Source organism: Paralichthys olivaceus, chromosome 15 (assembly GCF_024713975.1).
Source record: "Paralichthys olivaceus isolate ysfri-2021 chromosome 15, ASM2471397v2, whole genome shotgun sequence".
Classification (NCBI taxonomy): domain Eukaryota; kingdom Metazoa; phylum Chordata; class Actinopteri; order Pleuronectiformes; family Paralichthyidae; genus Paralichthys; species Paralichthys olivaceus.
The window spans coordinates 23,105,673-23,123,137 of NC_091107.1; the positions used below are offsets into that span (position 1 = coordinate 23,105,673).

The 17,465-nt window shown below is 38.6% G+C and overlaps 1 protein-coding gene across 1 annotated transcript in view; it reads left to right on the forward strand.

Moving 5' to 3' along the window:
- Window positions 1-17,465, forward strand: part of LOC109628490 (extracellular matrix-binding protein ebh) — a 38,431-nt gene that overhangs the window by 4,843 nt on the left and 16,123 nt on the right. The window contains exon 5 of the mRNA XM_069510269.1: window positions 1-17,465. This exon is cut by the window's right edge and continues 16,123 nt beyond it. Within this exon, the coding sequence (XP_069366370.1) occupies window positions 1-17,465 (17,465 nt within the window).

Sequence of the window (17,465 nt, forward strand, 5' to 3'; positions counted from 1 at the left end):
GATAAGCTGAGTTCCTTGAAAACCTGTGTCAGTAGATGGATACTGGCAGAATCTGCAATCAAAAAGACTTTTTCTACAAATTCATCCAAACTCCCAGAACCCCATAAAAAAAGTCACGGAGATTCCCTTCAAGATCAAACACTGGAAATCTCACCAGATGAAGAAAGAGATGCAGGTGAAATTACACAAGGAACCATGTCTTTGCAACAGTCTCCTACATTAGAAGACCAGCATCAAAATGAAGAAATTAAACAGGGACAGTTTTTTTCATTAGACATTTTCATACAGACAGAAAAACATGAAGAAACATTAACAGATGATGAGTTTTCAGAATACTTAATGAATGTTAGACAAATGGAAGAAGTGGAGAGGCAGATGTGCAAATTCAAGGAGAGAGAGGAGAGAATCAAAGAACAAATACAGAATGCTATGGAGAACATGGAGAAAAAGAATCAAGAGATTGAAAGGCTCATTATGGATATATATGAACCGCAGAGCCAGAGACCAGAAATCGGATTAACAATGACATTCAGGAAAAGTGTACAAGAAGCAACGGATGAGTCAGACTTTATGATACTGGATATTGAAAAGCAAAAACAAAATCAGGAATCAAAAACAGATCCACTGACACATAATGGGGGGAAGGATGGAGGTTCTGAAATACATCTGAAAGAAGAAATGAGTGACATGAAATCAGTGAAAACTGCTGCAAAGAAACAGAAGAGAGAACTGGATCAGCTGCAAGAGAAAACCTTGAGAGAGAGAGAGAAATTGGATCTTTTAAAAATAAAAATGCAGAAACAGACTGATGTGATCAGTGAGAAGATGAAGAAAATGGTAAAAGTAAAGAACACTGTAGAGAAATCGACTGTTAATATCAGAATTAAAAATGAAGATATAAAGATTAACATAAAGGAGACTGAAGTAAATCTGAGAAAGTTAGAAGCCCTTAACTACAAGTTTGAAGCCACAAAACACAATCTGGAAAGCAGTTATCTTTTAATATCCCAGCAGAGAGCTGAGCTTGAAAAATGTATTAATAAAATCAAGCAGAAAACTGATGGAGAATATGCCTTGGAAAACACTGAGAAGAAATTTAACAGTGCTGAAACCAACACAGAAAGGGACAAACTGACAAAGATAAGAATGCGAAAAGAAATGGAGGAAATGGAAATCTTAGGACTCCAATCAGATAAGGAAAAACCAGAGACGGACGTAACGCTGACAATGAACAGTATGGATCAGAGAAACAGTGGAACTGAAGAATTCCAAAATTCAATTAGTGAAGAAGAGATGCAGAGACTACAGATTCAAGTAGAATTAGGTGAGATAGAAATACATGAGATTAACTGTTTAAGGGAGTCAATCAAAAGACAGACACAGGAGCTTGAAGACAGAGCGCAAATAGCCAAAAGAGAAATACGAGAAATGGAGCTGCTGAAGTCAGAAGTGGAAATAAAGAAAAAAGAATGTGAACAGATGCTTAGAAAAAGCATGAGAAAAAAAGAGGAGAGTGAAAACTTGTTGAATAAACTGCAAAGAGAAAAGGAATTACTGAGGAGAGAGACAAGTAAGAAAAGAAGAGAATTAGACCAAAGACTTGAGAAAACCATGAGAGAGAGAGATGAATTGGAAGTGCTGAGGATAAAACTGCAACAACAGAAGGAAGAGCTTGCTGTGGAGAAGCAGGTGAGAAGCAACAAGGAGAAAGCTGAAATGATACATCAAGCATCAGAGGTCATTGACCCCCAAACCATGAGACAAAAGATTAACCTTCTTTTGGATAAGGTAAAGGGAATTCTGGAAAATGTGAATGTTCACTTAATGAAACAAAGAGAAGGGCTCAAAGCATTACAGGGTGAGAACAGAACCATAAGAGATAACATGGTCAAAGTAAAATCTCAGATAAAGCTGGCCTTTAAAAAACTGGCTGTACAAGTGGAGGCAGAGATGAATCAAATTGTCCAAATGAAGGATGATGTGCAAAAACAAAAATATGACCTTGATGTCGGACTACAGAATGTTAAAAGAGAACGAAGAGAGATGGAAGTGTTGAATACTGAGTTGGACATCACAAAAAGAGAAAATCAACAAATGATACGAAAAGGCATTCGAAAAGATCAGGAAGTAAGAAAAATGTGGGCAGAGGTAAAAGAAGAAAAAGATATCCTCAAGAGGGAGGTACGGAGGAGGAAGAAAGAGCTTGACCAGCAGTTGGAGAGGATTATCAGAGAGAGAGATGAACTAGAAATTATGAAGATGCAAAGAGGAAAGGATGATAGCAAAAGCGTGGCAGAGCAGCTGAAGGCATCATGCACCACAAATGCTGAAAATAATAGTCAAAGGCATTGGGAACTAATTAACATATGTATGGAGAGGTGTAAACACATGAAGAAAGACAGTGAAGGTTTGCATGAAGCAATAAAAAATGGAAATCAACAAATCAAGGTCCAGGCAGAAATCATTATCCAGGCAAAGGAGGAAGTGGAAATTACCAGGAAGGAGATAAAAAGACAAAAGGACATGATGATGTGTCTATTAAAGGGCATTCAGCAAAAGCAAAGAAATTTGGAGCAAGTGGAAGTTCATTTTAGTGAAGAAATTAAAGCAATAGAAAAAGACAAGGAGGAAGGTGCACAGAAATCAGAAGAGTTTGTCTTGATAGAAACTAAGTTTCTTAAATTGCAGAGGTCAATCCTCAAAGTTGAACAACAGAAACAAGACAAAACTCAAAGACAAATGAAGAGGCTGCTGTACATTACTGACAGTGAAAAGGAATTAGAAATTCCAGAAACCAAAAGGAAAATGGTGCAAACCCAGACAGACCAATCAAAGGAAAAAAAGGAGGAGGCCCATTGTGGTAAAAATCAAAAAACAGAAGAGCAGATGACAAGTGAAATAAAAGAAGAAATACCTTCAGATGAGCAGCAGAGAACATTTGTGTTGAACATGAACAAACCACTTCAAATGGACATTAAGAAGGAAAACATTTTAAAGGAAGAAAGGTTCACTGAACTTGAAGGACTGAAAGAAAACATGGATTGTTACACTGAGCTGCTGGGCAGGGACAAGGAGGGTCTGATAAAAATACTGTCAGACATAATCGTCCAGAAAGAGGACTTTGAAAATCTAAGGAAGGAAAAGTTTTGGACTGAAAAACTACATCTTGACAAACTGAAGACAGAGATGAATGATGAAAGAGAAGATCTGGAAAGAATGAATGAGATGATGAACAATTATAAAGTGGACTTGGAGCTGATGAGGTCTGACATCCAGAAACAAAGTGACCTATTACAACAGGGTGAAGGTTATTTGAAAGATGAAAGGGAAAACTTGGAAATGACAAAGACTCAGTTAGAAAAGAAGATAAAACATGCAGACAACCTGTTTGAAGACATAAACAGAGAGAACAGCACCATCAAAGATCTGGCTCTTCAGGTTCACGCACAAAGAAACATACTTCAGAATGTGATGGACGTTATTGCTGTGAAGAAAAAAGAGCAAGAAGTGAAGGATGATGACATCAGGAGACAAATTCAAGAACTACAAACCCAGAAGAACAGTGTATTGGTAGAGAGGGAAGAGCTGGGGGTTCTGAGGATGGATCTCAACAAAAAGTATCGTGAGGTTGAAGCCGCCATGAACACCATCAGTGAAGAGAAAGAAGACTTTATTCAGATGAAGGCTGACATAGCAAAAGAGAGAGGAATGCTTTTGATTGAAAAGGAACGGATGGAAGGACAATGGTCTGATTTGAAAATGAGAGAAAACAAACACATGGATAAAATGAAACTGATTGAATGTCTGAGAATAAGACTTCAAGAGCTCGACGACAGGAGGAGTCAAGACATGAACAACAAAATCATCAGATTGGAACAAAACAAGGAAGACATAGTGAAACTGGTCAGTATTCTAGAGGAAAAGCATGCGGCTCTGGATGTACATAAAGCCAACTTGATGTGTTACACTGAGATGCTCGAGACAGAAAGAGAAGAACTGAAGAGTGTGTGGTCAGGAGTTGTCACCCAGAGACAAGACATGGAAAATCAACTGAAACCAGAGATTTTGTTGGGAAAGACAGATCTCTTAAAACTAAAAGCAGAACTGGATCAAAAGACAGAAGATCTGGGAAGACTGACTGAGATGATAGACCGAGAAAAGCTGGTCTTGGCTCTGATGAGATCAGAAAACCAGAAACAGTGTGACCTGTTACAACAAGCTAAAGAAGATATGAAAGAAGAAAAAGAAAAGTTGAAAATCACAAAGACTGAACTACAAAAGAAGAAAGAACATGTCAACAGTCTGTTTGATGAGATAAACAGAGAGAAAACCAACATCAAAGATCTGAGCCTTCAGCTTCAGACCCAAAGAAATAAACTTGAAAATGTCATTGACAGGGTCACGTTAAAAGAGAAAGAACAAGAGCTCCACGATGACGCCATTAGAAGACTGAAACAAGAACTAGAAACCAGAGAGAAGAGTGTGCTAACAGAAACACAAGAACTGGAAGTTTGGAGGAAGAATATCAACAAGACAAAAGAAGAAGCTGAAGTTACTATGAACAGCATCAGTGGAGAGAGAGAACACCTCAGTCAGATAAAGACTGACATTGTCAGAGAGAGAGCAATGTTTTTGAATGAAAAGGACAAACTGGAAAAAGAAAGGTCTGAGCTGATAATTAGAGAACATGAAGTCATAAGTAAAATGAGAGTCATAGAAACTGTGAAGGTAAAACTTCAACAGCTGTATGAAAGAATTAGTGATGAAATCAAAGTGAAAATGGAAAGTTTACAACAAAACAATGGAGCTGTACTACTACTGTACACTGCACTGGAAGAAAGGTTCACTGAACTTGAAGGACTGAAAGAAAACATGGATTGTTACACTGAGCTGCTGGGCAGGGACAAGGAGGGTCTGATAAAAATACTGTCAGACATAATCGTCCAGAAAGAGGACTTTGAAAATCTAAGGAAGGAAAAGTTTTGGACTGAAAAACTACATCTTGACAAACTGAAGACAGAGATGAATGATGAAAGAGAAGATCTGGAAAGAATGAATGAGATGATGAACAATTATAAAGTGGACTTGGAGCTGATGAGGTCTGACATCCAGAAACAAAGTGACCTATTACAACAGGGTGAAGGTTATTTGAAAGATGAAAGGGAAAACTTGGAAATGACAAAGACTCAGTTAGAAAAGAAGATAAAACATGCAGACAACCTGTTTGAAGACATAAACAGAGAGAACAGCACCATCAAAGTTCTGGCTCTTCAGGTTCACGCACAAAGAAACATACTTCAGAATGTGATGGACGTTATTGCTGTGAAGAAAAAAGAGCAAGACGTGAAGGATGATGACATCAGGAGACAAATTCAAGAACTACAAACCCAGAAGAACAGTGTATTGGTAGAGAGGGAAGAGCTGGGGGTTCTGAGGATGGATCTCAACAAAAAGTATCGTGAGGTTGAAGCCGCCATGAACACCATCAGTGAAGAGAAAGAAGACTTTATTCAGATGAAGGCTGACATAGCAAAAGAGAGAGAAATGCTTTTGATTGAAAAGGAACGGATGGAAGGACAATGGTCTGATTTGAAAATGAGAGAAAACAAACACATGGATAAAATGAAACTGATTGAATGTCTGAGAATAAGACTTCAAGAGCTCGACGGCAGGAGGAGTCAAGACATGAACAACAAAATCATCAGATTGGAACAAAACAAGGAAGACATAGTGAAACTGGTCAGTATTCTAGAGGAAAAGCATGCGGCTCTGGATGTACATAAAGCCAACTTGATGTGTTACACTGAGATGCTCGAGACAGAAAGAGAAGAACTGAAGAGTGTGTGGTCAGGAGTTGTCACCCAGAGACAAGACATGGAAAATCAACTGAAACCAGAGATTTTGTTGGGAAAGACAGATCTCTTAAAACTAAAAGCAGAACTGGATGAAAAGACAGAAGATCTGGGAAGACTGACTGAGATGATAGACCGAGAAAAGCTGGTCTTGGCTCTGATGAGATCAGAAAACCAGAAACAGTGTGACCTGTTACAACAAGCTAAAGAAGATATGAAAGAAGAAAAAGAAAAGTTGAAAATCACAAAGACTGAACTACAAAAGAAGAAAGAACATGTCAACAGTCTGTTTGATGAGATAAACAGAGAGAAAACCAACATCAAAGATCTGAGCCTTCAGCTTCAGACCCAAAGAAATAAACTTGAAAATGTCATTGACAGGGTCACGTTAAAAGAGAAAGAACAAGAGCTCCACGATGACGCCATTAGAAGACTGAAACAAGAACTAGAAACCAGAGAGAAGAGTGTGCTAACAGAAACACAAGAACTGGAAGTTTGGAGGAAGAATATCAACAAGACAAAAGAAGAAGCTGAAGTTACTATGAACAGCATCAGTGGAGAGAGAGAACACCTCAGTCAGATAAAGACTGACATTGTCAGAGAGAGAGCAATGTTTTTGAATGAAAAGGACAAACTGGAAAAAGAAAGGTCTGAGCTGATAATTAGAGAACATGAAGTCATAAGTAAAATGAGAGTCATAGAAACTGTGAAGGTAAAACTTCAACAGCTGTATGAAAGAATTAGTGATGAAATCAAAGTGAAAATGGAAAGTTTACAACAAAACAATGGAGCTGTACTACTACTGTACACTGCACTGGAAGAAAGGTTCACTGAACTTGAAGGACTGAAAGAAAACATGGGTTGTTACACTGAGCTGCTGGGCAGGGACAAGGAGGGTCTGATAAAAATACTGTCAGACATAATCGTCCAGAAAGAGGACTTTGAAAATCTAAGGAAGGAAAAGTTTTGGACTGAAAAACTACATCTTGACAAACTGAAGACAGAGATGAATGATGAAAGAGAAGATCTGGAAAGAATGAATGAGATGATGAACAATTATAAAGTGGACTTGGAGCTGATGAGGTCTGACATCCAGAAACAAAGTGACCTATTACAACAGGGTGAAGGTTATTTGAAAGATGAAAGGGAAAACTTGGAAATGACAAAGACTCAGTTAGAAAAGAAGATAAAACATGCAGACAACCTGTTTGAAGACATAAACAGAGAGAACAGCACCATCAAAGATCTGGCTCTTCAGGTTCACGCACAAAGAAACATACTTCAGAATGTGATGGACGTTATTGCTGTGAAGAAAAAAGAGCAAGAAGTGAAGGATGATGACATCAGGAGACAAATTCAAGAACTACAAACCCAGAAGAACAGTGTATTGGTAGAGAGGGAAGAGCTGGGGGTTCTGAGGATGGATCTCAACAAAAAGTATCGTGAGGTTGAAGCCGCCATGAACACCATCAGTGAAGAGAAAGAAGACTTTATTCAGATGAAGGCTGACATAGCAAAAGAGAGAGGAATGCTTTTGATTGAAAAGGAACGGATGGAAGGACAATGGTCTGATTTGAAAATGAGAGAAAACAAACACATGGATAAAATGAAACTGATTGAATGTCTGAGAATAAGACTTCAAGAGCTCGACGACAGGAGGAGTCAAGACATGAACAACAAAATCATCAGATTGGAACAAAACAAGGAAGACATAGTGAAACTGGTCAGTATTCTAGAGGAAAAGCATGCGGCTCTGGATGTACATAAAGCCAACTTGATGTGTTACACTGAGATGCTCGAGACAGAAAGAGAAGAACTGAAGAGTGTGTGGTCAGGAGTTGTCACCCAGAGACAAGACATGGAAAATCAACTGAAACCAGAGATTTTGTTGGGAAAGACAGATCTCTTAAAACTAAAAGCAGAACTGGATCAAAAGACAGAAGATCTGGGAAGACTGACTGAGATGATAGACCGAGAAAAGCTGGTCTTGGCTCTGATGAGATCAGAAAACCAGAAACAGTGTGACCTGTTACAACAAGCTAAAGAAGATATGAAAGAAGAAAAAGAAAAGTTGAAAATCACAAAGACTGAACTACAAAAGAAGAAAGAACATGTCAACAGTCTGTTTGATGAGATAAACAGAGAGAAAACCAACATCAAAGATCTGAGCCTTCAGCTTCAGACCCAAAGAAATAAACTTGAAAATGTCATTGACAGGGTCACGTTAAAAGAGAAAGAACAAGAGCTCCACGATGACGCCATTAGAAGACTGAAACAAGAACTAGAAACCAGAGAGAAGAGTGTGCTAACAGAAACACAAGAACTGGAAGTTTGGAGGAAGAATATCAACAAGACAAAAGAAGAAGCTGAAGTTACTATGAACAGCATCAGTGGAGAGAGAGAACACCTCAGTCAGATAAAGACTGACATTGTCAGAGAGAGAGCAATGTTTTTGAATGAAAAGGACAAACTGGAAAAAGAAAGGTCTGAGCTGATAATTAGAGAACATGAAGTCATAAGTAAAATGAGAGTCATAGAAACTGTGAAGGTAAAACTTCAACAGCTGTATGAAAGAATTAGTGATGAAATCAAAGTGAAAATGGAAAGTTTACAACAAAACAATGGAGCTGTACTACTACTGTACACTGCACTGGAAGAAAGGTTCACTGAACTTGAAGGACTGAAAGAAAACATGGATTGTTACACTGAGCTGCTGGGCAGGGACAAGGAGGGTCTGATAAAAATACTGTCAGACATAATCGTCCAGAAAGAGGACTTTGAAAATCTAAGGAAGGAAAAGTTTTGGACTGAAAAACTACATCTTGACAAACTGAAGACAGAGATGAATGATGAAAGAGAAGATCTGGAAAGAATGAATGAGATGATGAACAATTATAAAGTGGACTTGGAGCTGATGAGGTCTGACATCCAGAAACAAAGTGACCTATTACAACAGGGTGAAGGTTATTTGAAAGATGAAAGGGAAAACTTGGAAATGACAAAGACTCAGTTAGAAAAGAAGATAAAACATGCAGACAACCTGTTTGAAGACATAAACAGAGAGAACAGCACCATCAAAGTTCTGGCTCTTCAGGTTCACGCACAAAGAAACATACTTCAGAATGTGATGGACGTTATTGCTGTGAAGAAAAAAGAGCAAGACGTGAAGGATGATGACATCAGGAGACAAATTCAAGAACTACAAACCCAGAAGAACAGTGTATTGGTAGAGAGGGAAGAGCTGGGGGTTCTGAGGATGGATCTCAACAAAAAGTATCGTGAGGTTGAAGCCGCCATGAACACCATCAGTGAAGAGAAAGAAGACTTTATTCAGATGAAGGCTGACATAGCAAAAGAGAGAGAAATGCTTTTGATTGAAAAGGAACGGATGGAAGGACAATGGTCTGATTTGAAAATGAGAGAAAACAAACACATGGATAAAATGAAACTGATTGAATGTCTGAGAATAAGACTTCAAGAGCTCGACGGCAGGAGGAGTCAAGACATGAACAACAAAATCATCAGATTGGAACAAAACAAGGAAGACATAGTGAAACTGGTCAGTATTCTAGAGGAAAAGCATGCGGCTCTGGATGTACATAAAGCCAACTTGATGTGTTACACTGAGATGCTCGAGACAGAAAGAGAAGAACTGAAGAGTGTGTGGTCAGGAGTTGTCACCCAGAGACAAGACATGGAAAATCAACTGAAACCAGAGATTTTGTTGGGAAAGACAGATCTCTTAAAACTAAAAGCAGAACTGGATCAAAAGACAGAAGATCTGGGAAGACTGACTGAGATGATAGACCGAGAAAAGCTGGTCTTGGCTCTGATGAGATCAGAAAACCAGAAACAGTGTGACCTGTTACAACAAGCTAAAGAAGATATGAAAGAAGAAAAAGAAAAGTTGAAAATCACAAAGACTGAACTACAAAAGAAGAAAGAACATGTCAACAGTCTGTTTGATGAGATAAACAGAGAGAAAACCAACATCAAAGATCTGAGCCTTCAGCTTCAGACCCAAAGAAATAAACTTGAAAATGTCATTGACAGGGTCACGTTAAAAGAGAAAGAACAAGAGCTCCACGATGACGCCATTAGAAGACTGAAACAAGAACTAGAAACCAGAGAGAAGAGTGTGCTAACAGAAACACAAGAACTGGAAGTTTGGAGGAAGAATATCAACAAGACAAAAGAAGAAGCTGAAGTTACTATGAACAGCATCAGTGGAGAGAGAGAACACCTCAGTCAGATAAAGACTGACATTGTCAGAGAGAGAGCAATGTTTTTGAATGAAAAGGGCAAACTGGAAAAAGAAAGGTCTGAGCTGATAATTAGAGAACATGAAGTCATAAGTAAAATGAGAGTCATAGAAACTGTGAAGGTAAAACTTCAACAGCTGTATGAAAAAATTTGTGATGAAATCAAAGTGAAAATGGAAAGTTTACAACAAAACAATGGAGCTGTACTACTACTGTACACTGCACTGGAAGAAAGGTTCACTGAACTTGAAGGACTGAAAGAAAACATGGATTGTTACACTGAGCTGCTGGGCAGGGACAAGGAGGGTCTGATAAAAATACTGTCAGACATAATCGTCCAGAAAGAGGACTTTGAAAATCTAAGGAAGGAAAAGTTTTGGACTGAAAAACTACATCTTGACAAACTGAAGACAGAGATGAATGATGAAAGAGAAGATCTGGAAAGAATGAATGAGATGATGAACAATTATAAAGTGGACTTGGAGCTGATGAGGTCTGACATCCAGAAACAAAGTGACCTATTACAACAGGGTGAAGGTTATTTGAAAGATGAAAGGGAAAACTTGGAAATGACAAAGACTCAGTTAGAAAAGAAGATAAAACATGCAGACAACCTGTTTGAAGACATAAACAGAGAGAACAGCACCATCAAAGATCTGGCTCTTCAGGTTCACGCACAAAGAAACATACTTCAGAATGTGATGGACGTTATTGCTGTGAAGAAAAAAGAGCAAGAAGTGAAGGATGATGACATCAGGAGACAAATTCAAGAACTACAAACCCAGAAGAACAGTGTATTGGTAGAGAGGGAAGAGCTGGGGGTTCTGAGGATGGATCTCAACAAAAAGTATCGTGAGGTTGAAGCCGCCATGAACACCATCAGTGAAGAGAAAGAAGACTTTATTCAGATGAAGGCTGACATAGCAAAAGAGAGAGGAATGCTTTTGATTGAAAAGGAACGGATGGAAGGACAATGGTCTGATTTGAAAATGAGAGAAAACAAACACATGGATAAAATGAAACTGATTGAATGTCTGAGAATAAGACTTCAAGAGCTCGACGACAGGAGGAGTCAAGACATGAACAACAAAATCATCAGATTGGAACAAAACAAGGAAGACATAGTGAAACTGGTCAGTATTCTAGAGGAAAAGCATGCGGCTCTGGATGTACATAAAGCCAACTTGATGTGTTACACTGAGATGCTCGAGACAGAAAGAGAAGAACTGAAGAGTGTGTGGTCAGGAGTTGTCACCCAGAGACAAGACATGGAAAATCAACTGAAACCAGAGATTTTGTTGGGAAAGACAGATCTCTTAAAACTAAAAGCAGAACTGGATCAAAAGACAGAAGATCTGGGAAGACTGACTGAGATGATAGACCGAGAAAAGCTGGTCTTGGCTCTGATGAGATCAGAAAACCAGAAACAGTGTGACCTGTTACAACAAGCTAAAGAAGATATGAAAGAAGAAAAAGAAAAGTTGAAAATCACAAAGACTGAACTACAAAAGAAGAAAGAACATGTCAACAGTCTGTTTGATGAGATAAACAGAGAGAAAACCAACATCAAAGATCTGAGCCTTCAGCTTCAGACCCAAAGAAATAAACTTGAAAATGTCATTGACAGGGTCACGTTAAAAGAGAAAGAACAAGAGCTCCACGATGACGCCATTAGAAGACTGAAACAAGAACTAGAAACCAGAGAGAAGAGTGTGCTAACAGAAACACAAGAACTGGAAGTTTGGAGGAAGAATATCAACAAGACAAAAGAAGAAGCTGAAGTTACTATGAACAGCATCAGTGGAGAGAGAGAACACCTCAGTCAGATAAAGACTGACATTGTCAGAGAGAGAGCAATGTTTTTGAATGAAAAGGACAAACTGGAAAAAGAAAGGTCTGAGCTGATAATTAGAGAACATGAAGTCATAAGTAAAATGAGAGTCATAGAAACTGTGAAGGTAAAACTTCAACAGCTGTATGAAAGAATTAGTGATGAAATCAAAGTGAAAATGGAAAGTTTACAACAAAACAATGGAGCTGTACTACTACTGTACACTGCACTGGAAGAAAGGTTCACTGAACTTGAAGGACTGAAAGAAAACATGGATTGTTACACTGAGCTGCTGGGCAGGGACAAGGAGGGTCTGATAAAAATACTGTCAGACATAATCGTCCAGAAAGAGGACTTTGAAAATCTAAGGAAGGAAAAGTTTTGGACTGAAAAACTACATCTTGACAAACTGAAGACAGAGATGAATGATGAAAGAGAAGATCTGGAAAGAATGAATGAGATGATGAACAATTATAAAGTGGACTTGGAGCTGATGAGGTCTGACATCCAGAAACAAAGTGACCTATTACAACAGGGTGAAGGTTATTTGAAAGATGAAAGGGAAAACTTGGAAATGACAAAGACTCAGTTAGAAAAGAAGATAAAACATGCAGACAACCTGTTTGAAGACATAAACAGAGAGAACAGCACCATCAAAGTTCTGGCTCTTCAGGTTCACGCACAAAGAAACATACTTCAGAATGTGATGGACGTTATTGCTGTGAAGAAAAAAGAGCAAGACGTGAAGGATGATGACATCAGGAGACAAATTCAAGAACTACAAACCCAGAAGAACAGTGTATTGGTAGAGAGGGAAGAGCTGGGGGTTCTGAGGATGGATCTCAACAAAAAGTATCGTGAGGTTGAAGCCGCCATGAACACCATCAGTGAAGAGAAAGAAGACTTTATTCAGATGAAGGCTGACATAGCAAAAGAGAGAGAAATGCTTTTGATTGAAAAGGAACGGATGGAAGGACAATGGTCTGATTTGAAAATGAGAGAAAACAAACACATGGATAAAATGAAACTGATTGAATGTCTGAGAATAAGACTTCAAGAGCTCGACGGCAGGAGGAGTCAAGACATGAACAACAAAATCATCAGATTGGAACAAAACAAGGAAGACATAGTGAAACTGGTCAGTATTCTAGAGGAAAAGCATGCGGCTCTGGATGTACATAAAGCCAACTTGATGTGTTACACTGAGATGCTCGAGACAGAAAGAGAAGAACTGAAGAGTGTGTGGTCAGGAGTTGTCACCCAGAGACAAGACATGGAAAATCAACTGAAACCAGAGATTTTGTTGGGAAAGACAGATCTCTTAAAACTAAAAGCAGAACTGGATCAAAAGACAGAAGATCTGGGAAGACTGACTGAGATGATAGACCGAGAAAAGCTGGTCTTGGCTCTGATGAGATCAGAAAACCAGAAACAGTGTGACCTGTTACAACAAGCTAAAGAAGATATGAAAGAAGAAAAAGAAAAGTTGAAAATCACAAAGACTGAACTACAAAAGAAGAAAGAACATGTCAACAGTCTGTTTGATGAGATAAACAGAGAGAAAACCAACATCAAAGATCTGAGCCTTCAGCTTCAGACCCAAAGAAATAAACTTGAAAATGTCATTGACAGGGTCACGTTAAAAGAGAAAGAACAAGAGCTCCACGATGACGCCATTAGAAGACTGAAACAAGAACTAGAAACCAGAGAGAAGAGTGTGCTAACAGAAACACAAGAACTGGAAGTTTGGAGGAAGAATATCAACAAGACAAAAGAAGAAGCTGAAGTTACTATGAACAGCATCAGTGGAGAGAGAGAACACCTCAGTCAGATAAAGACTGACATTGTCAGAGAGAGAGCAATGTTTTTGAATGAAAAGGGCAAACTGGAAAAAGAAAGGTCTGAGCTGATAATTAGAGAACATGAAGTCATAAGTAAAATGAGAGTCATAGAAACTGTGAAGGTAAAACTTCAACAGCTGTATGAAAAAATTTGTGATGAAATCAAAGTGAAAATGGAAAGTTTACAACAAAACAATGGAGCTGTACTACTACTGTACACTGCACTGGAAGAAAGGTTCACTGAACTTGAAGGACTGAAAGAAAACATGGATTGTTACACTGAGCTGCTGGGCAGGGACAAGGAGGGTCTGATAAAAATACTGTCAGACATAATCGTCCAGAAAGAGGACTTTGAAAATCTAAGGAAGGAAAAGTTTTGGACTGAAAAACTACATCTTGACAAACTGAAGACAGAGATGAATGATGAAAGAGAAGATCTGGAAAGAATGAATGAGATGATGAACAATTATAAAGTGGACTTGGAGCTGATGAGGTCTGACATCCAGAAACAAAGTGACCTATTACAACAGGGTGAAGGTTATTTGAAAGATGAAAGGGAAAACTTGGAAATGACAAAGACTCAGTTAGAAAAGAAGATAAAACATGCAGACAACCTGTTTGAAGACATAAACAGAGAGAACAGCACCATCAAAGATCTGGCTCTTCAGGTTCACGCACAAAGAAACATACTTCAGAATGTGATGGACGTTATTGCTGTGAAGAAAAAAGAGCAAGAAGTGAAGGATGATGACATCAGGAGACAAATTCAAGAACTACAAACCCAGAAGAACAGTGTATTGGTAGAGAGGGAAGAGCTGGGGGTTCTGAGGATGGATCTCAACAAAAAGTATCGTGAGGTTGAAGCCGCCATGAACACCATCAGTGAAGAGAAAGAAGACTTTATTCAGATGAAGGCTGACATAGCAAAAGAGAGAGGAATGCTTTTGATTGAAAAGGAACGGATGGAAGGACAATGGTCTGATTTGAAAATGAGAGAAAACAAACACATGGATAAAATGAAACTGATTGAATGTCTGAGAATAAGACTTCAAGAGCTCGACGACAGGAGGAGTCAAGACATGAACAACAAAATCATCAGATTGGAACAAAACAAGGAAGACATAGTGAAACTGGTCAGTATTCTAGAGGAAAAGCATGCGGCTCTGGATGTACATAAAGCCAACTTGATGTGTTACACTGAGATGCTCGAGACAGAAAGAGAAGAACTGAAGAGTGTGTGGTCAGGAGTTGTCACCCAGAGACAAGACATGGAAAATCAACTGAAACCAGAGATTTTGTTGGGAAAGACAGATCTCTTAAAACTAAAAGCAGAACTGGATCAAAAGACAGAAGATCTGGGAAGACTGACTGAGATGATAGACCGAGAAAAGCTGGTCTTGGCTCTGATGAGATCAGAAAACCAGAAACAGTGTGACCTGTTACAACAAGCTAAAGAAGATATGAAAGAAGAAAAAGAAAAGTTGAAAATCACAAAGACTGAACTACAAAAGAAGAAAGAACATGTCAACAGTCTGTTTGATGAGATAAACAGAGAGAAAACCAACATCAAAGATCTGAGCCTTCAGCTTCAGACCCAAAGAAATAAACTTGAAAATGTCATTGACAGGGTCACGTTAAAAGAGAAAGAACAAGAGCTCCACGATGACGCCATTAGAAGACTGAAACAAGAACTAGAAACCAGAGAGAAGAGTGTGCTAACAGAAACACAAGAACTGGAAGTTTGGAGGAAGAATATCAACAAGACAAAAGAAGAAGCTGAAGTTACTATGAACAGCATCAGTGGAGAGAGAGAACACCTCAGTCAGATAAAGACTGACATTGTCAGAGAGAGAGCAATGTTTTTGAATGAAAAGGACAAACTGGAAAAAGAAAGGTCTGAGCTGATAATTAGAGAACATGAAGTCATAAGTAAAATGAGAGTCATAGAAACTGTGAAGGTAAAACTTCAACAGCTGTATGAAAGAATTAGTGATGAAATCAAAGTGAAAATGGAAAGTTTACAACAAAACAATGGAGCTGTACTACTACTGTACACTGCACTGGAAGAAAGGTTCACTGAACTTGAAGGACTGAAAGAAAACATGGATTGTTACACTGAGCTGCTGGGCAGGGACAAGGAGGGTCTGATAAAAATACTGTCAGACATAATCGTCCAGAAAGAGGACTTTGAAAATCTAAGGAAGGAAAAGTTTTGGACTGAAAAACTACATCTTGACAAACTGAAGACAGAGATGAATGATGAAAGAGAAGATCTGGAAAGAATGAATGAGATGATGAACAATTATAAAGTGGACTTGGAGCTGATGAGGTCTGACATCCAGAAACAAAGTGACCTATTACAACAGGGTGAAGGTTATTTGAAAGATGAAAGGGAAAACTTGGAAATGACAAAGACTCAGTTAGAAAAGAAGATAAAACATGCAGACAACCTGTTTGAAGACATAAACAGAGAGAACAGCACCATCAAAGTTCTGGCTCTTCAGGTTCACGCACAAAGAAACATACTTCAGAATGTGATGGACGTTATTGCTGTGAAGAAAAAAGAGCAAGACGTGAAGGATGATGACATCAGGAGACAAATTCAAGAACTACAAACCCAGAAGAACAGTGTATTGGTAGAGAGGGAAGAGCTGGGGGTTCTGAGGATGGATCTCAACAAAAAGTATCGTGAGGTTGAAGCCGCCATGAACACCATCAGTGAAGAGAAAGAAGACTTTATTCAGATGAAGGCTGACATAGCAAAAGAGAGAGAAATGCTTTTGATTGAAAAGGAACGGATGGAAGGACAATGGTCTGATTTGAAAATGAGAGAAAACAAACACATGGATAAAATGAAACTGATTGAATGTCTGAGAATAAGACTTCAAGAGCTCGACGGCAGGAGGAGTCAAGACATGAACAACAAAATCATCAGATTGGAACAAAACAAGGAAGACATAGTGAAACTGGTCAGTATTCTAGAGGAAAAGCATGCGGCTCTGGATGTACATAAAGCCAACTTGATGTGTTACACTGAGATGCTCGAGACAGAAAGAGAAGAACTGAAGAGTGTGTGGTCAGGAGTTGTCACCCAGAGACAAGACATGGAAAATCAACTGAAACCAGAGATTTTGTTGGGAAAGACAGATCTCTTAAAACTAAAAGCAGAACTGGATCAAAAGACAGAAGATCTGGGAAGACTGACTGAGATGATAGACCGAGAAAAGCTGGTCTTGGCTCTGATGAGATCAGAAAACCAGAAACAGTGTGACCTGTTACAACAAGCTAAAGAAGATATGAAAGAAGAAAAAGAAAAGTTGAAAATCACAAAGACTGAACTACAAAAGAAGAAAGAACATGTCAACAGTCTGTTTGATGAGATAAACAGAGAGAAAACCAACATCAAAGATCTGAGCCTTCAGCTTCAGACCCAAAGAAATAAACTTGAAAATGTCATTGACAGGGTCACGTTAAAAGAGAAAGAACAAGAGCTCCACGATGACGCCATTAGAAGACTGAAACAAGAACTAGAAACCAGAGAGAAGAGTGTGCTAACAGAAACACAAGAACTGGAAGTTTGGAGGAAGAATATCAACAAGACAAAAGAAGAAGCTGAAGTTACTATGAACAGCATCAGTGGAGAGAGAGAACACCTCAGTCAGATAAAGAATGACATTGT